Raw genomic sequence first — 23,635 nt, forward strand, 5'->3', positions numbered from 1 at the left:
TGAGCTGCAGAACAATTCTGTTCAAATGTGTGAGGAAAACTTAGACAAATTTTCTGTGAAATTTCTGCTGACATCCACACTTTCTGCAGAAATATCATATTATTCTAAATCTGAAAAGATCCTGATTTTTCTAGCGTTTTTGGTTCCCCCTTTCCTTATTTTTCCCAATCGATCTTCATCCACTGCAATTTCCTCCATTAAAGTATGTTTTGGAAACATGCCAACATTGAAACACGTCCATTGCCGAAAATTGCGTGTCTTGTTTGAGATTTTAACCTTCTTACATCCTGAAAATATTTCAATTATTTAGAAAGTTTTGAAGCGTTTTTTTTATGTGCTGCCCTAATTTGACTCAATGTATTTATTATTTTAGTTATTTTGTTTATTTATTAACGTTATTTTAATTGCTCCTTCATGCTATGTAAAATGAACCAAAAAACTGCGGTTCGACGCCTAGGTTCGGATTTTTGTATCTTTGCTCTTTCTGTGCGTTTTAGAAGGCATATAAAATATTTTATTAGAGTCTCAATCGGTTAAGGTTCCACAGAAATGCGTAGCAGCAGTAGAGTTTTAAAAACTGAGAAATAAAAGAAAGGAAACCTCCTGTATAAAACGATTTTGCTTTAGGGCACCCGATTTGTGGAAAAGGTCAGGTTGGTTTCTTGTGTATACAACGCTCGAAGTACTTGCAGAACAATTTTGGTTAAATGATTTTACGTTGCAGAACATCACCAAGTATTCTGATTTGTAGTCTAGTCCAAAACAAAATTGGTAAATTAGGTCTGATAAAATGAAGGAAAAATTCCTAGACTTATGCCAATAGTCACTTGTTGTTGCGATAAGCCACTACCAAAACATTGTGGGAAATTCGAAATTCAAACAGTTAGTGTTTCTGCGTAAAACGTGTTTTTTCTTTTTTCAAAAAAATTATAAAACAGGATATAATCCGTTTTGAAAGTAAACTCTTTAAGTAAAAAGGACTGCTCTCTGCCTTCGACTTTTTTTTTTTTTTTTTTGTAAAATCGTCACTGGAAAAGGAACCATCCTCTTCGGCTGTCTTTTGGACTACTGTTTGATGTGTTAGCGAGTCACGATTCCACTGTCCATCCTAAGAACCCTGTGTTTGCTCTGTTTCAGGGGAGTGACCGAGGAGCAGATGGGGAGCTGCCATCGACGTCCAAGCGTCAATCCCAAGATGGCGAAGGACAACCTCCCAAGTAAGTTGTCCGTATACGAAGTGACATTGTGCTGTCGTTCATTCAGAACGGGAAGGGAAGTCTTCCCTATTGTGTCACATTTGGAGATGTAACAATTATGGAAATTTTAAAGTGAGTTTTAAAGCAAAAAAAAAAAAAAAAAAAAATGGGGGGGGGGAATAGAAATTTTTTTTCTCAATTAATGTGTCACATTCTAAGGAATTAATTAGTTTAATCATCAAATGGTTTAGAAATTTCGAAGGCTTTCCTCAATCCAAATTGTTATTTAGTGCTTCGTTTTCTCTCCCTGTCGAAGCCAGTCTTGCGTCAATTTCATTTTTGCTTTCCATTTGAATACTTAAGGGTTTTCTTGTTAGTCAAATCATAAACTGACATTTTTGCACCCCACGGTGAATATCCAGGCTTTTAATCTGTTCCCTGTTCAAAACGAATAGTCGCTGAAGTGCTACGTTTTTTAAAGTGAAACACGGAAACATCATTTTTTAAAATAAAAAAAAAAAACTGTTTATTAGCCACTGCATCATAATCTATCATCATTATCTGCTATCTACCAGAGTTAAGGATTAATCCACTGGAGTGTGGGTTAAAACTTAAAACTACCAAAATATCCCCAAACAGGCAATCGCTGCTTTCAAATGTACGTGGAAGCAAATTTCCACCCCTCATACCACGACGGGCGACTTTCTAGTGAGGTGAAATAATAGAGTTGGTTGATTATTTTATGCTTCGGAGCAACTGTTGACATAGTTTAATGTTATGGAGCATTAGTTTAAGCTTTAAATTCTTTGCACGGGTATCGCCGTGAAGGTACAGCTAGTATGTATATATAAGGTGAAAAATGAAGTGCCCGCCGAATCCCCCCCCCCCCCCAATTAAAAAAACCAGCGGTTATCCACGCCACTGGTCAGTTGTGTAACTTTAAATTTTCTGCCCCCCCCCCAGCAAATCTGATTTCGGCCCCCTACTAAAAATCGTATTATTGTATATTTGAAGTACACTTTTTCGATTTTGGTGGCCTTCTTTGGGGACCTTTTAAATTTTGCGAAATTGAAGTTTTAAAAAGGCGATTGTAAGCCATTCTTACATTGCCTTTTTGCAACTTCGATTTCTAAGGAAAAGTTCTGAACCCCCTCATCCCTTCCCCTAACTTCAACCAAAGTGGTCCACATATGTGTTTATAGGATGACATGTAAGATGTAAGGGGAAGTTGTACAAAGATGAGACTTCCGGAAAACTGTTTCGATATAGAAGTTCCCAAAACGCAATTTTAAATGATCTTTGGTAATTCAAAAAGGATTGAGGGGTCGGAGGTTCTCCCCTGGAAATTTTCCTGAAACGCAATTGTAGGCCACTTTTGATGACCTGACGATAAGAGATGAGGTTCCGGGACTGTCCCAGCTTTTTTTGAAAATCAAAACTTTTTGGGAAGGTTTCGGAACTTTGCCCCGGAATTTTTAAAAATAGAAGTTCCAAAAAAAGTAGTTTTAAGCAATTTTTGAACATATTAGGAAGAAAGAGGTTTTTTTGGACTCTCTTCCGGAATGTTAACGAAATTGAAGTTTAAAAACACATTAGGCTGTTTATGGTGAATTAAAGGAAATTATTTAGAGGATCTCTTCTGTCTCACTTTCTTGGTAAAGTCCCTATCTTTTATTTGTTTTGAAGAAAAAAAAAGTGAAAACTTAGTTGGTAATATATTAACAGTTGCCTGCAAAAAAAGTTATCTTAAAACAAAGTAGCTATTCCATTTCTTTTCTGTAAGTTGGGAGGTCAAGAGTTGGTTCGATTTCCCCTTCTAATGTCAGGGACCCTCTTTACTGAATAGGCCAGCTGGGCCATGACCTACAACCCCGGCCATTCGGGGGGCCCCCAAATGGCGAAAACTGTTTTAGCCAGTGGCAAAAATTGCAACGAATGCCTATAAGAGGGTCCGGAGAAAGTGTTTGGCCAACTACCTCTGATATCTTACTCGGGGGGGGGGGGGCAAGACCAATAGGCTCAGAGGCCCAGAATCAATATAAGCATTTAAAACTAAGTTTGATTTTTAGAAAAAGTTAATAAAATTGAATGAAAACAAAGCTCAAAATAATTTCCGACCTCTTCCGATTCGCCCCCTTCCACCCCCCAAAGATAGATCCTACACAAAACCTTCTTTTAACTGGCTTTGGTACGGTCAGGACTGTTTCCTTCCTTTCCTCTTCATTCAGGAATTTTCCCTTCTTTCCGTGGCCAGTGATGGTCTAGGGAGGGCATGTGGTACTTTGTACCGAGCCTAGGTTTGGTTTTCGCGCTTGGAAGTTGGACCGTGGGCCCCCTTCTCTCTACTCTGGGCCTATTTACTGAATTGGCCGAATAAACAGTGACCTTGAGCCCCTGCTATTTAGGGGCCCAAAGTGGCAAAAATTTGTAATATTTGGCTACATGACGGCCCCGAAAATGCGTTTGGCCAAGGGCCCCCGATATCTTAATCGGAGGTCCTAAATCAATAGGTTCTGGGATTCTAGGTGCCTCACTGTGTCCCTAAGGTTCATAAATTTAATGAATACCTTAACTTTTTTTTAACGCTCTTATGTTTAAGCTTTTCAAACCAAGTTTGAATCACGGAAAAATTTAATAAAATTGAATGAAAACAAAGCTGAAAAATTTTTGGGCCCCTTGCGACTCCGGGGACCCCGGGTTGTGGGGCCTTGCTGTACGTAATCTCGCCACAGCCACTGGTACACGTGACGTATTTTCCAACCCCAATAACGTTCCCACACCTTTTAGTTCTCATAAGAAGTGAAGGACGAATGCAAACCTAAAGGGGGTACGGAACAGGGAACCCCGCTCTGCTATGCCATCTGGGGCTTCCAGAGAACGGACCTTTCGGCCGGGGCCCCCTTACCCATAAGGGAACGAGATCTAAACCACTTACGACTCTAGACACCGTGGACCCAGGTACGGACCTAATTGGCAAGCCGTTTTCTTTCGGTACCGATCCCTCCTTTGTTTGTGAACCGATTTCCTTCATTCTTTCTTTGTTCGGTAGCTATTGCCGAGTTTTAGTGTCATCAATAACAAATTTTGAAATCGAACGCTAATTAACTGAGATATTAATAAACAACGCATTTTCGTCCTGAATGGCTCTTTCTACGCGAACGGATGGTACAATATTTTCGAATTTGAGATGGTTGGAAAGGTCTTTAAAAAATACTCCTAACGAAAAAATTGTCAGGGCGCCCAAAGTCCGACAGCCTAAACCCATTAGAAAAAAGTTATAAGCGTTTTTTAGTTAGCGAAGCTCAAAAATTTTAATTTTATCTCTTTTCCATTGTTGAAATTCATTGTCGGAAGCGTGAAACATTAAGTTTTAATTTATTTTTTAAACCGCTTTTTTTACACGAAAAATGCATTTTAGTGCTTTGAGCTTGGTATGGTTGAAAAGCTCGTGAAAACTACTTCTAAAAACGTTTATCCCCCGTTTACGGCAAAAAAACGAAAACTTGCCAAGGTGACTAGAAAAGGATCTAGAAGCAATTATAAGTTAGCAAAAATTCATTTTTATTTGATTTTTCACGCAACTTAGTTAGCGTGATGAAATTACTAGATAATATTATTCGTTGCCATTTCGCGCTTGACCGTAAAGAAATGCAATTCTTGCATTTTTTAAAAAAAATATTGAGGCTTTTTGGGTACTATGGGCATTAAAAATATTTTCATTTTGGTTATGATTTCGGGATTTTAATATTTAAATAAATCATTTTACGGAGTGAGGGAGGGAGGACTTTCAGTTTCGAGGAAATTATCTTCTCAAAATAATACCTGCATTTGCTATCGCCAGCAACAAATCTCAAGGTGAAAGGTCTTTTGATGAAATTGGCGTATTATTACGACGTCCAATGCTTTCGCATGGACAATTCTGTTGCCTTGAGTAGAATTCGTTCATTTGAGTGTTGAAAATTTTATATTTCTAACGGCAACGGTCATGCCTACTTTTACAAAGAATATTGCTTATACAGAAGTTTTACGTATTAAAGGAGTTTTACGGCATCATTTCATTCAGGAAGACTTCCATAATCGTGAAATGGGCGAGTTTTATCCATTGGTGTAAAATTTTTGGCACCAAAATGCCAGCTCGAGACATATTTCTCTTTTTCATACGAAAAAAAAAAGAGTACAGAAATGTCTATTTGCAAGAAACTGACTACAAACAAAGTCCCTTTTTAAGATAGGGTTCATTAAATTAACCATTCGTGACAAGGGGGAGGAAATAAATGACAAGAGGGACATACAATGGAGAAAATGTGACATCAAGCTTTTTTCTTTGATAAGAAAGTTTATTAAAAACAGTATGACATGTGGCAAAGGAAATAGGGAGCATGGTGAAGTGTGAAACTTTGTGACGAAGGGGAGAGGGGTCAAAAATTTTTAAAAGTGCATTAGTCAGTTATTTCCTAAACCATATACATATCACAAAAACGATTTTTTTTAAAATAAAATTGCACTATTATTACGAAGTCCAGTGTTTTTGAATGGACAATTTTTAATGTAGCAAGTACCATTCGTTCATTTGTCTGTTTGAAATTTTATATTTCTAATGGAAGAGGTCAAGGCAACTTACTCAATAGTATTAAACTTTTTAGAAGAAATATTGTTCATGAAGAAGTTTTACGTATAGTCTGAGTTTTGCAGCATCGTTTCATTTCGGGAAGATTTGTATAGTTGGGAACTGGGCGCTCTTCATTTATCGGCGTCAAATTTTTGGCACCAATTGCAGCGCGAGAAATGTTTTTTCTTTGCATACGTAAGCAAAGAGCAGGGAAATACATATTTGCATACGGTTACCACAAAACAGGGGCTGTCCACGAATAAAGTCCCGCTCTAAGGTGGGGTTCAAGAAATAGTAAAAGTTTGTGACTAGGGAGAGGACAGAAATGACAGGAAGGACATACAATGGGGAGAATGTGACAACAAGCCTTTTTTTAATAGGAACGTTTATGAAAAACAGCGTGACATCTGACAAAAGGAAAGAGGGGTATGGTGAACTGCGAAACTTTGACAAAGAGGGCGATAGGGTCGAAAATGTTGAAAAGTTTGACATCAGTTATGCACGGCCCCCAACCATACACAAATCTCAAAGACGACCTTTTTTAAAAATTGTACTGTTATTGCGACGTCCAGTGTTTTCGAATGAACAGTTGCCACGAGTACAGTTCGCTCGTTTGATACTTGGAAATTTATATTTCTAACGACAAAGAAGCTACTTACTCAGTAATAGTAGACGTTTTATAAGTAATATTGTTCACACAGAAGTTTTCCGTATAAACTGAGTTTCGATGCTTCATTTCATACGGGAATATTTCCAAAATTGTATCATTGACGATTTTTACCCATTGGCGTCCATTTTTTTGTTTCCAATGCCAGCGCAAAATTTTTTTTTCTTTGCATACGTAAACAAAGAGTCAGGAAGAATCTATTTGCATAGGGTTAGCACAAAGCAACATGGTATCCAAAATAAAATGAATCAAGCCAGGAATTGGACGACCACTTCTCAATGGGGCTGTTTTCTTCAGTCAAAAGTACTACTTTTAGTCACTGAAATTGATAGAATAAGTAAAAGGAATAACATGGGGCCAGAAAAAACTTTTGTTTTCTCGACGGTTATTTTTTATTAATATTTCAAACGTTCAATTTTGGAAATAAAGCGTGATCTTTATGACGTTACAAGGGATGTACTTTGGCACGCTACTCCATTGCCGTGCTTAATGTTTACGCTCTGCTGTCGACCGCCTTTCCACGCTGTGACCATTTGCGCCGTGCGCTAATGGCATCAGCGAATGGCATTTCATCACTTTTGATGCCATGTGCAGAAGCGTAAAAACTGAATTTCAATCTGCGCACCAACTAAAATAATTGCTAAAAAATATTAAATTTTTTAAAATTATTTAAAAAATGGCTAAAATCCATGTTTCTAAACTTGCTTTTTGAGAAAAAACACTTTAAAAGTTTCGAAAACGACACCATTACCGAAATAACCCCTCTCATCGATATATTTTGAGATTGACGGACAAAAAGCAAAATTGGAAAAAATTACCTTTCGTCATTGCGTGTACGTATAAAAATTGTCTGTTTTCGGATATGCAGTAAACGAAAGTAAAAGTAGAAATAAAAATGTTGGGAATAGTTAAATTCATACAAGGTTTCTCAAATATTCATTCGTGAACAGGGTGGAATTTCGACCACTGGGCGAACACTAGTGGGTAGAAAGAGGTGAAGATCTCATACATTAAAATGTTCTTATAATGTTGGGAAAACAGTTCATCGATGCAGTTTTCTTCGCATGCGTACTAGGGATGCGCCGGATAGCGATGATACCGGACATCCTGCGCTTTGTCTGCCGGATTCGGATATCCGGCTCTACAGTTGTTTTTAGTAAAACATTGCATCTTTATTCATTTTTACAAAATGCTGTTTCAGAATAAGGAATCGAGCTTTTTCACAAATCATTTCCTCAAAAACAAATTAAATGCATTTAAAACTAATTTTTAAAACCTTTCTACTTTCATGTAGGTTGTATACCAGTAGTTCTGCACATTCAATGAAACACTAAAAGAGCAGAGCCCCAGATCGTATCGTAGGGCACAAACTTTAAACGAAAAATATATCTGCGTATAAACAACCCCAGTTTCAACTTATAAATCATTGTTGTTGTTGAAACTGAAAGTAGATAATTTAAATAGAATATTCTCCATGTTTTGTGTTCATGTTTAGTGACCGACGTCGTTAAATCATTAATGTTTATGCAAATGAACCTTGTTTCCATTTTTTACCCCCATTGCTCTTGGTGTGGCAACAGAGTGTTGTCCAATGTGTAAAGCTGTTGTGGCGGTCAGGGACTTTTGCTTCACTTTCCCACACGAGCACGTGTAAACTGTAACGATGTTTTCAATATGCTCATCTTTACTAATAATAAAGCTAAAAGTCTCTCTGTCCGGAGGATGTCTGGATGTCTGTAGGATGTCTGTGACGCGCATAGCGCCTAGACCGTTCGGCCGATTTTCATGAAATTTGGCACAAAGTTAGTATGTAGCAGGGGGGTGTGCACCTCGAAGCGATGTTTCGAAAATTCGATTTTGTTCTTTTTCTATTCTAATTTTAAGCCCATTTTTCACAGAAATTTAATAAAATGGGAAAGAATTTGTTCTGAAAATTATCTTTCTCTTCTTTACTTAATTATCTTTCTTCTCTTCTTTACTTCTTTATCTTTCTTCTTTTCTTTTCTTCTTTACTAATAATAAAGCTGAAAGTCTTTCTGTATGGATGTTTGGATCCCTGTGACTCGCATAGCGCCTAGACCGTTAAGCCGATTTTCATGAAATTTGACACAAAATTAGTTTGCAGCATGGGGGTGTGCACCTCGAAGCGATTTTTCGAAAATTCGACGTGATTCTTTTCCTATTCCAATTTTAAGAACAAAATTATCAGAAGATGGACGAGTCAATGACGAAATTAGCATAACGTGGAACCGTCACATGGGCACGAGCCAATGGGCGAAATGCGAAATGATCATAACGTGGAACCGTAACACGGGCACGAGCCAATTGGCGAGAAAATTCACCATACATTGTTTGTAAATATACAGGCGAACCAAAGGACCTTCCAATTTTTCTATTACGGGCAAAGCCGTGCGGGTACCACTAGTAATAAATATAGTTTGGTGGAAATCGTGTGCTGTCTCTCAAACTCCAATCCAGTAAAATTCGTGATGGAGTAAGAATTTAGGACATTGAATCCAAATGTCCCGTACCTGCATCAAGCTAAATATGCTTAGATTTGACAGTAATCTTTCACTTTGGAGGTTTTCTAGTCCAGATTTCATTCAAAAAGTTTTCATGGGAGCAGAAGTGGGAAAGTGATCGAAATTCCTCCCGCTTTCAGTTTGCACAGAACGTGAATCTGTCTCTCTCTTCCAGGAGACGCCGGCCGGAGGACGGAGCTGCGTCGGAGACGGATTGGTTCAGGCGGACCGCGTTGCATCGTGCGGCATTGAGCGGAGACACGCAGAGGATCAGGGAGCTGCTGGAAGGAGGATGGAACACGAGGGCGAGGGATCTGAATGGAATGACGCCCCTCCACCTGGCCCTGTTGTATGAGAAGGAGGCCGCGGCGGAGTTGCTGGCGGACGCGGACTGCATCACGGATGTGGTGGATTTCTACAAGCGCACCCCTCTGCATCTCGCTGCCGAGTGTGGGTTCGTGAATGTCGTCCGTATCCTGCTCGCGGGAGGGGCGAATGCAAGTGCGAAAGACAGAAGTGAAAGCACGCCCCTCCATTTTGCCGTGATCTCTAGGATGGAGGCCGCGGCGGAGGTGCTGCTGGAGGCCGCCGCCGAATGCGACGGGCCGGACATGGAAGGCCGCACCCCCCTGCACTACGCTGTGAGAGAAGGTCTCCCGCGGATAGTTCAATCTTTGCTGTCGAGGGGTGCGCGTTTGAAGCTTAAAGATAGAGATGGACACTGTCCCCTGTACTTGGCCCTGTGGTGTAGACAAGACGATGTGGCGAGGGTGCTTCTGGCGACCCACGCCTGGAGGAATATCGAGGTACATTGGGAGGAGATGGGGCTCCCACAGGAGCAAAAGGAGCGCGGCGTCCGGCTGCTCTCCGAGTGCGAGGCCGAGATGAGGGAGGCCCGGGTGGAGGGTCCCGCCTCTCCCTCCGCGACCTCGCCCACCGACACCCCTCCCGCCTGGCCCAACGCCTCACCTCCTCCTCGTCCGGCTGGGGGAGGTCCGGGAGAGGAGGGCCCTGGAGGACCGCTTCCTGCGCTGCTTCCCCCTCCTCTGCCCGCCCCTGCCCACCACCTGCACCGACGTCCTCCTCGCGTGCCTGGCGGACGACGACCTGAGGAACTTCGCCCGGGCCGCAGAGCTCTAGTCCCTGGCGAAAAAGAAAATAAAGATCAGTACTTGAACTGTATGAATCTTTTGTTTTTGAGTGTGCCCGAGATAGTTGACTGAGCTTTATCTGCTGTTTTCGTAAACAAACCAGTTTGTCTTGTCAAGATGATTATTCTGAGACACCTTTTAAATAGCTTTGTACATCATGTGTGAAATGCTTTGTGTGTATGAATCACGTAATAAAAGGAATATTCAAGCCATTGATAAATTCTCTTTTATTGTACCCTATTGGCACGAAAGAAATAAAGTGAGCCGAAAATTTTAACCCTGCTTAAAAACTGAGAAAGACATCCACATGGCTCGATGCGTCATCGGGGGCTATTCCGATAATTTGGGATCTGGTGCAGTGGTCTCATTTTCGGGGTAAATATTTTTTTTTTTTTGGTAAGATGCCTCTCGCGCTGGCAGTGGAACTGAGAATGGACGCCAATGAAGAAAGATCGCCAGATTCCCAATGATCAAAATCTTCCCCGGAATATTATTCTGCTTACAATTCCCCCCCCCCCAAAAAAAAAATTGAAAATCGCATTTTTTGGACTTACGGCGTTATTGCTCTGAGGTACATATTTAAAAATACAATTTTTTTTATTTTGGGTTTGTACTTGCAGCTTTTGCAACTGAAGTCTATTTATTACTGGGAAATGACAAAAATGAGCTTATAATTTAATGCATAATGTATGTAAACAATGATGTTAAGAAGCATGCATCCATTTAGCCAAAAAGAAAACTCGGAGCTGCGAAGAATCACTTTTAATGAAGAATCATATGAGTGCAATCATTTACATTTCCCAACATTGCTTATGTTTATACTTGGATTGAGAAATAAAAAACATTTGAGCTCTGTAAATTTGAAGATTTACTGCGACAGAAAACATTACAGTTCATGTAAAACCTGTAAGTTTTTTTAAGCTGAGAAAAAAAAATTCTGTGAGTCATACTTTTCCTTTCAGTTTTGTACTCGAAATCGAAGGGTGCATATAGAAAAGAGCTCGTTTAACATCTACTGTGAAACACAAAAATGCTAAATAGAAGAGGTTATTTTTTTTTTACTGAAAATGAATACTTTTTTAACTTTGTAGCTTTTAGTTATATTTTACAATCAGAAATAAAAATAAAATAGAAAAAGTAAGGTCTTAAATTTATTCTGATTAGTGCTATACCCCATGAATTAAGATGAATCTTTGAGGGCAACATTCAGTCATCTATGAACTCATTTAGGGATCAGCAAGTCGTTTTATCTGGGGTCCTGGGAAAAAATCATACCTTACAATCTTTTCAAAAATTTGCTCACAAATTGATATTAAAAGCAGTGGTGTTCCCATCTCCATATACGCTGTATACTCTCAAACATTTTTTAGACACGGCATACACCCTGAAACTTCATAAACTTTCATATTATGACATACTATGTGTATGATCACATACACAAATTGTGCGCAATGGATTACTGGAAGTATACCCTCAGAAAAATAGATGGGAACATCACTGATTAAAAGTCCTTTCCATGGGACGAAATGGTACATTCAGAATAGTTTTGTCAGCAGGTTTTATTCCACAAATACAATTAAAACAAATAAGCAATGTTCGTTTCAGTATCAAAAGTAAAGATTTATCGTAGGTATATAAAACAAAATTGAAAATTAATATTACTAGTGTAGAAAAAAAACAACTTTTTTTTTTGTTATACGGACCTGATCTTCAGGTAAAATGATGCGCTGAATTCAAATATGCAAAGAGTTTTTCACCATCACCCACAGATTTTGTGTAACACTAGGCAGAAGTTTGAAAGAAATGCGCAAATTCACATGTATGACTAACTCTAAAATAATGATCAAAAACTTAGCCATTGTTCTTCTCTTTCTGCATCAGGCATCAGGAACATCCCTCTTAAGTGTATAGCATTAATCAGCAAGAGTTAATTCACTTTGAGAATGCTCACCAAAGATGCGATTTTTAACTTTACTTTAATAGTATACGTAGAAATTCTGGTTTTATGCATTCAAATTAAGCACTAGTGTTACAATGTACTTAAAAACACCTAATTTAATATGAAAGGCCAGTAGAATAACACGCAAATCCACTCTTTTTTCATTATTATTATTCTTGTCATTACTATCCCATTCGCATAGAGGAAAACATTAATAAAATTGAGCAGTTAATAAAATTTGTTTCATTTAATTTTAGGCAAGAAATAATTGTCCCATGATATGTGTTGCATTAAATTTTTTATCTAAAAAAAGACAAATCTCCATATGTTTCAGTCATATCGATTGAAAATGCTAGTGATACCCAAAGCAACGAGTTTTAATCATGCAATAGTGTAGCTTTTAAACCACTTTCAACTAATACCAAGTCTCATCATCTGTTTGATATTAAAATACAAACATATCCATTACAGAGTCGATACTATTTCAGTATACTAAATCATGGTCTAGGAAGATTGGGCGCCGAGCACATTGTGCTCAATGTTCTAAGCACCCAAAATGCTCGGTGCCCACTCTTCCCATTTCGGGCTTTGCTCCGCCTGGTTTTGGAGGAGGGGGAAGGATTTAATTTTATTTTAATAAAATTTTGTTTGGAACTTTTCAAAACATTTAAAATAAATTTAAAATGATGTTTTAACCCTACTAGCAAAATTTCTTGCATCAACCTTGACAGATCTTGATATACTGACAGCGTCAATATTGACGTGTTTCATACTGCATACAGATTAAAAAGCAATATTGGAATAACAACACGTATGCAACATTGCATTCATCTCAAAATACCAATATTGATATAACCTTACAATATCAGCATTGCATACATGTTGGCGCCGTCAAGATGGTATTGATTTCATGCTGTCGTCGTCAAGGTAATTAGTACACAATAGAACAGGTGGACCTTCGTTGATACTTGCGCATGCGCACAGTTCTTTATACCCAGCGTCCCTTGCATTGCTGGCATGTTATCTTCCTCCTTCGACCTTCGATACAGTCCGTCCAGGAGTTCCACGCAGCACGTGGCGTTGCACTCCCTAGTAGCACAAAATACAGATCGACGTTTTGAATCCCGATTGATAACGGAAACGGTTCTTAAAATATAGAACTATGTCGAAGTATATTTTTTCATCGGTATTACTACATAAAAAAATTGTTTTTATTCCTTGTTTTGTCTTTTTTTAACTAGTTAACCATAATTTAAAGCGTTTATTTTTGTAATGAATATGCAATTTAGGAGAAAAATAGAAAAATTTTTGCGAACATCGAAAAACGTCGTATCATGTCAAAAGAAAATATTGTGACACCGACGAACTTTGACGTCAATCTATAAAATAATCTCAATATGGTTTTCTAAACATAGATCTATGTCAAAATATGTTTTTGCTTCGACATTATTTAAGCTGTTTAAAATTAAACGAGGAAAATAAATTCGCAACTCCAATTAACTATAGGAGGCGATGTTTTTACTGTTTATTTTGATGTTTTAAATCAATGTATCATTTTATAATACGAAAATACAGCGATATTTTTATTTGTATAGAAATAAGAAGCAAAATAGAGAAAATTGCAAACATCGAAAACGTTTTTTGACCAATATATTTCGACGTAAATCTGTATAACTTTAACCTCCAAACACATTCCGGAACCGGATGTCACGTGATCGTGATGACGCTTTCCATTTTGTATTTGTATGGCGGCTTTATGAAAAACCATCGCCATTGATAAATTGGATTCAGCACATTGAAACATCGTAATACACAACAATATAAGTAAGTACCACAACTTGAAGTTACAAAATATAAAATGTTATGTTTCTGTACTTTTTGGCTGATTTTTGTATTATTTACAACGTTATTTCTTCCTATTATGAGTTGAGTATTTGTAATGGAAGTTGAACCTTATGGCCCGGCCGTATATAAGCTACCTTTACTCCTGTTCAGGCATAGGAAAATTTCAGGCCCTCTCATTGGCTTATTCGAGTGTCAATCAAAGCTGTGACGACACTGCGATGACTTGCTAGTCATCTTTCGCAGTCTGCTTCTTGTTTGTAATCTGCTAAATACGATTAAGCATTTGCAAATGAGCTCTTTAATTGGATGTTGCTGACAAAAACAACATTTTATCTCCAATCAATTTCATCCTTTGCAAAACAAATGAAAGCTGCCTTCGAGAAACTATGATTCGAAACAAAAATACGTGGCACCATCTTTAAGCGAAAAATGCATGTTTTGCGACGTTTTAATTTAAATTGAGCAATTTTTTAAATAATTCCCACGGTAAATTATTTTGCCAATTAAAAAGCGAATTCCGCAGTTTTTCATATTCTTAATGATATTTAATGCAATTTAAACAGCTGTTCGTAAAGCAATGATTAACATTTAAGTTAGTAACAAATATTTATTGCGAAAAAATTTATACATGCTAATATCTAATATAATTTGCTCTTGTGCCAGTTTATTTTTAGCTAATTTCTATTGAATATGAGTTAGCATTCGAGAATAAGACCTTTAATTGAGTAGTTAGTGCGTCTGGAAAAAATTCCTTTTTGTTTCGAAAGAATTTCCTTCTTTAAAAAAAAAAAAAAAAAAAAAAAAAAACTAATCCTCGACTTTAAAAATTATGTTTAAAAGAATCAGCTGTTCACGCACTACTATTGGTTAAATTCAGCCCAACAAAATATGATATCGATATTGGTCAAAAGCTTTATAAAGCTCTTTAACAGGTTGTCAATTTTTTGCGTTAATCAATTTTTTTGTCTATATTTTGTATATCTTACCGTTCATTGGTTGAGTTGCTTTATGTGTGTCTTCACTGGTTAAATTGATAATCCTGAATTAAACTATAAATAGTCGATGTGTACTCTTTTATAAAATGCTAAAACAATTGAGATGTCTGTATTTAAAAAAAAAGAAGATATTCTTCCACTTTCATTCATAATTGAAGTAATTAGTGAATCATTGAGCACTGTCTTTTACAGAGCAATGTTTTTCAATTTAGAAGATTGTACTAAAGGGGCTGTGGAATTTGGAGAATCGACGAATACGAAATGGAACTCCAGAGGTTCAAATCCTTATCCTTGCGCATGTTTTGCTTAAAAATAAAGCTATTTATTCGTTTAATTAAATATTTTACATTTTTTTTAAAGCAGAGCATTATTTTATTTTATGAGTTATGAAATTAGTCAAGGACAAGAAGGATATGTTCGCCAGACTCACTCAATATTCAATAGTAAGTCTTATTCTCGGATGCTAACTAATATTCAATAAAAATTAGCAAGAAATAAACTGGCACAAGAGAAAATTATTTTAGAGAAAATTATTCACTAGAAGTATTTATTATTAAAATAAATGGTATTCATTTCTTTAAGGAGAGTTGTTTAAATTGCATTAAACTATCATTAAGAATATGAAAAAATGCAGAATTCGCTTTTCCATCAACAAATCAATTTACCACGAGAATTATTTAAAAAAATAACTTTAATTTAAATTAAAACGATGTCGTAAAACTTGCATTTCTCGCTTAAAGATGGCGCCACCAATTTTTATTTCGAATCATAGTTTCTCAAAGGCAGCTTTCATTTGTTTTGCAAAGGATGAAATTGATTGGAAATAATAATGCTGTTTTTGTCAGCAACATTCAATCAAAGACCTCATTTGCAAATACTTATTCGTATTTAGCAGATTACAAACAGGAAACATTTCGAGAGACAACTAGCAACATTACAGTACGTCACAATTTGAAACTTTGATTGACACTCGAATCAGCCAATGAGAGGGCCTGAAATATTCCTATGCCCGAACAGGAGTAAAGGTAGCTTATATGCGGCCGGGCCATTGCTGAACTTAAGTTGATCTTATTCCATGTTTTTTATAACATGCGAATGCTATTCAGAGGAACAGCGGCTTCAGGGGTATTTTGGTAAATCGTGACGCCAGAAGAGGGCGTCTTGGACCGCTGGAATCGCCAACTGGAAGTATCCATCTAGGACTAACCGTTGCGAAAATAAAGTTCTCGCAGTTTAAAACGGAGCACCCTGTAGATAGGCGGATCGGATTTTTCATTGTTGCGGAGTCTCGGTTACCACAACAAAGTTCCGTGTTTCGCCAAATTTGCCGTAAATAACATTTTATTTAATAAACTATTCACGTGTGTGTGTGTGCAGCGCTAGTAATTGCTCGCAGTGAACAATCACCAAACGCTATGACTCGCCACAAAAGACAGCCACTCGATCACGCGCTCCGGTCCAAAATGGCTGATCTTAAGCTGATGCGCCGGCTCCTATGTATAGGGGGCCTTACCTCGGCCTATCCAACAATGCACTGCAGTACATGAAATACAAATACAAAAGTGACGACCAGCAACAGGATCTGGGCCCAGCTAGACTGGTCCTAGTTCATTTACAATCCCCAGTGAAGATGAATGGCCCTCCTAAAACTGTCTACTCCTTTGCTCATGACCACCACTTCCGGTAAGCTGTTCCAAGGTTCCACTACCCTGCTAAAATAATAATTTTTCCTAATATCCATGTTAGCCTGAGATTTAAATAGCCTAAAACAATGACCCCTCGTCCTGTTTTCAGTGCTAAACTTTAGCCCCGTGACATCTTTTGTTTTAATAAATTTAAACAGCTGAATCATGTCCCCTCGGTCTCTTCTCTATTCAAGACTACATTTTTAGCCTTCTAAACCTGGAATCGTAGTCCAAGTGAGAAAGTCCACTTATTAGCCTTGTAGCCCGCCTTTGAACCCTTTCCAATACATTAATGTCTTTCTTAAGATAAGGAGACCAAAACTGAACAGCATACTCCAAATGGGGTCTTACCAAACTTCTATATAAGGGCAGAAGAACTTCTTCTGCCCCACATTGTATCGAAAAAATTATAAACTAGTTATGATATTATGAAATGCAATGTGCAGATCACAAATATCTGTTTGTTTTCTATTTTTAGGAACGAGTTTTTGGTTTAAAAAAAAAGTTTTCTTTGTTAGCACACCGCCATAATGCACCGCACAGGGGAATTAGGGTCTATAGTTTTTCAGACTGCGTCTCTCTGAGTCCAACAGAGAGAGAGCGCGCTCGTCTCGCGGAGACCAATGAAATGCGACGCCCAACCCGACGGACGTCAGATATCTGGCATCTCGTCCCGTACGATGCCTTCCATAATAAGAATCGACCGAGCTATGGCAACCCTTTTGCTGCTCATAAACCAAACCTAGGTGGATATCCTAGCAACAGCGGACGTTGATCGTAGCACACGATAATAAAATAAATGAGAAATAAAATAAATAGACTTGATGGAACACGAAGAATGATCTTTTATGGAGTCCGATTTGTAAATTTGTTACTCTAAGTTGTAATTATTTTGTTAATATAGTGAGTTTTTCGTTTAGATAGTATTGTGCATTTTCTTTAGTCAATTTCAATAACTCTCTAAGCAAGCGCCGAAAAAGAATCGGCAAACGGTAAGGTTTTTACTTACAATCTCAATTTAAGATACCGATTAGTACATTTTTGCGTTAACGAAAAACGTTTACGCCATTACGTTCACGCCAACGCTGACGTAGCAGTTTCAAATTAAATAAAAGTTACTGAAAACTGTGATCAAAAACTAATTCCTATTGTCAAAATAATGCATAACTAAAAGAAAAACAGTAATCTCTGCACCTGGAAAAATTTATAATGAAAATACATTACGTCTTAAAATACATGTCGAGTGCCAAACTATAGATAATGTTGCCATCTAGCAACCATGCTGCCAAAGTTTTCGCCAAGCCTTCCACCAGTCACATGATGTATCCATGAACCAATTTTTTCATTAGCAAGTCTGGGAAAGCTCGGTATACTCTTATTATTAGTCTATGATGCCTTCACGATCGAAAACTGGTTTGGGGGAGGTATATAAAATAATGGAGGCAAGGCACTAGTATGCAGTCCTCGACATAAATACAGTTGTAGTCAGTTGTGACTCTTGAATAGAAATAGAAATAGAAGTCTGGGAAAGCGGTATACTCTTATTATTAGTCTATGATGCCTTCACGATCGAAAACTGGTTTGGGGGAGGAAAAAGCGAAGCTCACGGGCCGTACGGACTAGAGATCCTGTATACGGAGAGATTGGACAACGGCGCGCCGCTGTCCGCCATGTTTACTCCAAGTGTTGTCAGTTCGAAATGCTGCGCTGTGTGAATTTTTTGCTTTCCCAAGGAATACTATAGGACATGAAATCTTCAGAGAACAGACTGATTTTTCTTCTCCTCGTATTTTCGTTAAAGGGAATGAGTTCCAAGTCCGGCAATCCGGCGCCAATCGTTTCGCATCTTCATAGTGCTTACAAAGTAAACTTTTTTACTTCCTTTTACAAAAAAGGAAGTATTGTATTCGCGAAAAAATTTTCACTCAAAAATCGACCTTCATTTCCATTTCTCACCCCCGAATGAATGTTGAGTTTTTTTTTCGACTCGATCACACGTGGATAAGTGCCTAAGAACGTATAGACACGTGAAATATCCATAATGATGATTCCCGAGTTAATTACACCGAATTTTCTCGTGACGTCCATGTGTACATATGTATGTGCGTATGTGTATCTCGCATAACTCAAAAACGGTATGTCCTAGAAAGTTGAAATTTAGTACGCAGACTCCAAGTGCGGTCTCGTTGTGCACCTTCTCTTTTGGTTGCATTCGGACGTTTCTAAGGTGTCTTTTGCTCCTTTTTGGAGGGAAATCTTTGTTAATTTCGATGTAAACTCAAGTGGTGATATAATTTGTCGGACACTTGGCGATATATCGCCAGTCTTTTGGTCGCCAAGTTTTGTCGCCAACTTGTCGATTTTTTTGAGCAATCACGATTGCTTATTGTTCTCATTTGACTGTTTCGATGTCCTATCTTTTTATTTTCCCACCGCCACCCTCCGCACCCTGTCACCGTCGACCGGCTCCTCACGATGCTGCTCCTATAGCGAAAGCCGTCTCCATCCATGTCCTACACACACGCGCATACAAACACAACTACACACACACGCACGCACACACACATACACACAACTACCCACACATTCATGCCTGCTCACTGACACAAACACATATGCCTACACACACATACACATACCCCCCCACACACACATACACACATTCATATACACAACTACCCACACACTTATGCCAGCACACACACAAACACACATGCCTACACACACATACACATACCCCTACACACAAACACACATACCCCCACACACAAACACACACACTTGTGATTGCGAAAAACATAATTTGAATTCAAGATGTCAAAATTCAAATTAATTTTTTTTTATTTGATTTCAATTTGGCCACTGTTGGTGATATTTAGAGAGTTAAACTCTTGAATCACATTAAAATTGCCAGTAACGGGGAAATGACATTAAATTGGAGTAAAAGGAAGTCACGTGATTCACACATCAGCTCGTTTTATCAAAAACTCGTTCCTAAAAATAGAAAACAAACAGATATTTGTGATCTGCGCCTTGCATTTCATAGTATCGTAACTAGTTTATAATTTTTCCGATACAATGTAAAGTGATATTTGGGGCGGAAGATGCATTACGGTCTACGGGGAGCGAGCATCTTTGGACACAAGATGGCCGCCGTTCCGAAGTTGTCCAGTCTCTCCGTATTTAGGATCTCTAGTACGGACGAGTGCGTGATGTCCGAGGAATCCTTTCTTTTTCAGGAGACTGCCCACGGAGAGGCTGAGGGCGCTGCTGGACGGAGGATGGGACACGAGGGCAAGGGATCGATGGCTCTGTACACTGGGAGCGAGGCCGCAGCAGCGATCCTAGTGGAGGCAGACTGCATTGTGCTGCACCGAGGGGGCATCTCGGCGTCGTGAGGAAGCTCATTCGCAAATGAAGGACAACGGTGGGCTGCTCTAAGCGCCGAGCGAAGGACACGAGGCCGATCCTCGCCTGGATGGACATCCTGGTGGACTCCCCCCGAACCGCCGTCCTCGCCCGGTGGTGGCCCGGGTTCGGGAATCGTAACTGTTGATGAAATCTTGGAAATTTGAACCTGTCTTCGTCATCAATAAAATAATGAATCGCGAGACCTTGTCATTTCCTTTTCTCATACATAGAGCTATCTCGAGGGGAATGTCGTTTAGAAATCTAAACCGATGAAACAAACAGGGTGGACGTACCAGTTATGGTCACTCTAAGAACAATTCTCCAAATAAAAAAAGGTAGCAGTTGCAATTATTAATACAAAAATTGACAAGATGTACCATTTTAAAGCAAATTTAATTCGCCTTCTGATTTTCACAAATGGAGACAAGTTACCTCAATAATATACCCTCTAATGCGGACACTAACGGGACGAATTCGTTTTGTCCGCAGGCCAGGGGTTTCATAATGTCATCTGCATTGGAACTGGGGAATTAAAAAGTGTCCGTCTTTGAGAGGTGTCCGTTAGGAGGGGTTTTACTGTATTTAAAATTTTAAGAAAACCAGCTATGGCCAGCCAAGTGTCATCGATTATGAAGGCATTATTAAACAGGAAAACTCCTGATCAACACGATAAAAAACTATTAAATTTATAAATTAATAAAACATTTCAATTAAGGAGTTTTATGCATCTAATCTCAGTGCTCATACCTAAGTAACGTTCAAAAATCAGTAGAGGAGTTACACTGATAGTGGTAAATACCTGAACATTAAACAGGACCGAAGCTATAACGATTGCTTACAATTTTATACTAAAAGCCGCATTTTTGAAACCCTACAGGGACGCAAGATTGTCCCGGAATTACGTTCTTTTTCAATAGAACATGCATTAAGTACATATCCTTTGCCTCCTTTGGGAATTGTCATAACTATACAAATGTTCAAGAACACTAAATTTTTATAAAGAACATAAATTTAATAAAGAACAATATAAGTTTTAATACAAATAAAGTTTTAATAAAGAACATTTAAACCTAAATTCAAGAGGAAGTTTCTGACAACATGGGTCTGTAGAGTTGGAGGGGTAATGAAAGAATCCGCTAATTTTAGAGCTTTCGACACTGACTATCCTTTATCCCAAAATCAGTCCGGATCCGCAGCTCTGGTTAAAATTTATTGCTTAAGAAACACTATGAAAAACTCAATAGCAGCAGAAAATGACATCTACACTGCGCAGCAAAAGAAATAGTATAGAAGGCAACGAATGTCCAATATACAATTCTCAAAAACGAAAGAAGGGGGGGGGGGGAGAGTTCATAAAATTTGTGAAATACTGTTTACTCTGTGACTTTGACTTATCCAAGGTGAACGTGATGAGTTTTACTGAGAGAAAAAAGTAGAACGAAATTTAATAGCAACACAACGCGGAGCAAGGTGGTTCAGTGATTGTAAACAACATTTTAGAATCGTGACATTGCATATAATGGTTTAACGTAACACGAAAAGTATTGACAAAATTTATGGCAAAGGCAAAGAAGTAATATGATGAAGGGATGGAAAAAAAAAAACAGCAGAAAGAACACCCACACTACAGGCAAGCGAAGTTGTGACTGGGACTCATCGAGAATGCAAATAAATTTGATGGAAGGCAAACTGGACAACAATATTTACAGCATAATGAAAACATTGTGGTTGGGTGAATGAAGTAAACTAAACCTTAATCTCACGCTCAAAAAAAATCTGTACATAAAATTAACAAAATACTGATTGTGTTTGTCCCTTCAACTTATCTAGTATTAAAATAAATGCTCTTCAATGCCAAGAAATTTCTGGAGCAGTGCCTAATTTAACAAAAATTAGATCACACGCAGCACTACGTAGCCCGGTCAAAATAGACATTCGAGTTCGGAAAAATTCCCATAAAGCTGAAAATTGGTACAGACCTTAAGAACATCATTATAAGTGAAATGTCAAAAGTCCTCATCGATCCGAGTGGAGCTAAAAATTTTATGCAAGGTCAAAGGTCAAAATTGAAATTTTTTTAAAAAAAATTGAAAACATTCATACAGTGCTGAAAATTGGTACAGACTTTAAATGCATCATTTTGAATGATATATGAAAAATTCCCATCGTTTCCACTTGAGCTAAAAATTTTATGGAAGGTCAAAGGTCAAAATAAACAAAAAAAAGCTTAAAACATCGGAAAAATTCACATAGAGCTGAAAATTGGCAGAGACACAAAATACACAATTATAAATCAAATATAAAAAATCCCCATCGATCCCACTTAATATAAACATTTTATGCACGGTCAAAGGTCAAAAAATGTTTTTTTTTTTATTTTGCAATTATTTCAAAACATAACTGTTATTATAAAAAGCGCATATTAATTTGTAAATTATACAATATGTTGAAAAGACGTTTTTATATGAAGTTCAACTCTTTCTGGTTCAAATTATGTGAAAATGGTGAAACAAGTACAACATTATCCCTTATTTAACGGATATAAGATGCCTCTCAGTACCTATTATCCCTAATCAGATTCTTCAGGTGCAGCAGCAACAATTTTTTTTATTCTTTGCATACAAAGGTTGATCAAAAGCAACAAGTAATGCTTTGTATTCTCCAAAGCACAAAGTAAAGTAGTGTATATACTATTGTAGTTATTTGCAGGTTGGTGAATAAATGGTAGGAACAAAATTCTAGACATTGAAAAATCCATATTATTCTTTGTTAAATCTTCAATATAACCGTTCCAACCTGATAGCCATAAATTATTCCATTTCCCATGTAACCATAACGAATCTATTTTCCGGAGTAAGAAAGAAGTTGTATCACTTTCATAAGCAAAATTATGAGCAGTTATTTTACTATATCCTACTACACCATTATTGTGGTACTCTTGTGTTGGCACATGAGCTTTTTCTGCAAAATCTTTCGCTGAAATAATTTGTTTCATTCGCGATAAAGGATCTTCTGCTAAAATTGAACTTCTAGGCGTAATAATTTGGATTATGCCCATTATGTGTAGAGTGTTATGGCCATCTAAAGTGTGTACGTTAATACCAGCATTGTCTGCTGCGTATTGAATAAATGTTCCGGTTTCTGGTGGTAAAATATGTGGCTGATGGTTAAAAACTGTAGCCGCCTCATACGCCATAGTATCATTATACGAAGCACTTAAACCAAAAGACGAGAAAATTTGTATCAAACGTTTAGATCCAAATCGTCGATGAAAAAAAACTGAGAGACCCAATTGTAATATCGAGATGAAAGATCTAGGACGAACAGCAGCCATAATACAGTGGCTGACACTAGTACATATTAATTTCAAATGTTCAAATTTAGATCGTTTTCTTTTTAAGATAATTTGCTCCAAAAAATAAGTCAATGACTCCGGAATGTCACTATTAATATTTTCAAACATTTGACATGGCGGGGGATAATTGTTAGTGTCGCACACGACAGATTGAATATCTTTTTGAATAATTTCTGCCGCAGTTTTTAGTACCCTAAATCTTTCCTCTTTTGCTGTTTTTTTTTTCTTTCGTACCAAGCTTTGTTCAGTATATCGTGCTG

General features: G+C 37.8%; 1 protein-coding gene across 1 annotated transcript in view; it reads left to right on the forward strand.

Annotated features, from left to right (window-relative positions):
• Positions 1 to 23,635, forward strand: part of LOC129232418 (uncharacterized) — a 78,714-nt gene that overhangs the window by 32,639 nt on the left and 22,440 nt on the right. The window contains exons 5-6 of the mRNA XM_054866563.1: positions 1,138 to 1,217; positions 9,170 to 10,208. Of these exons, the coding sequence (XP_054722538.1) occupies positions 1,138 to 1,217; positions 9,170 to 10,208 (1,119 nt within the window). The remainder of the gene's footprint in view (positions 1 to 1,137; positions 1,218 to 9,169; positions 10,209 to 23,635) is intronic.

This window comes from Uloborus diversus, unplaced genomic scaffold, assembly GCF_026930045.1.
Source record: "Uloborus diversus isolate 005 unplaced genomic scaffold, Udiv.v.3.1 scaffold_12, whole genome shotgun sequence".
NCBI lineage: Eukaryota > Metazoa > Arthropoda > Arachnida > Araneae > Uloboridae > Uloborus > Uloborus diversus.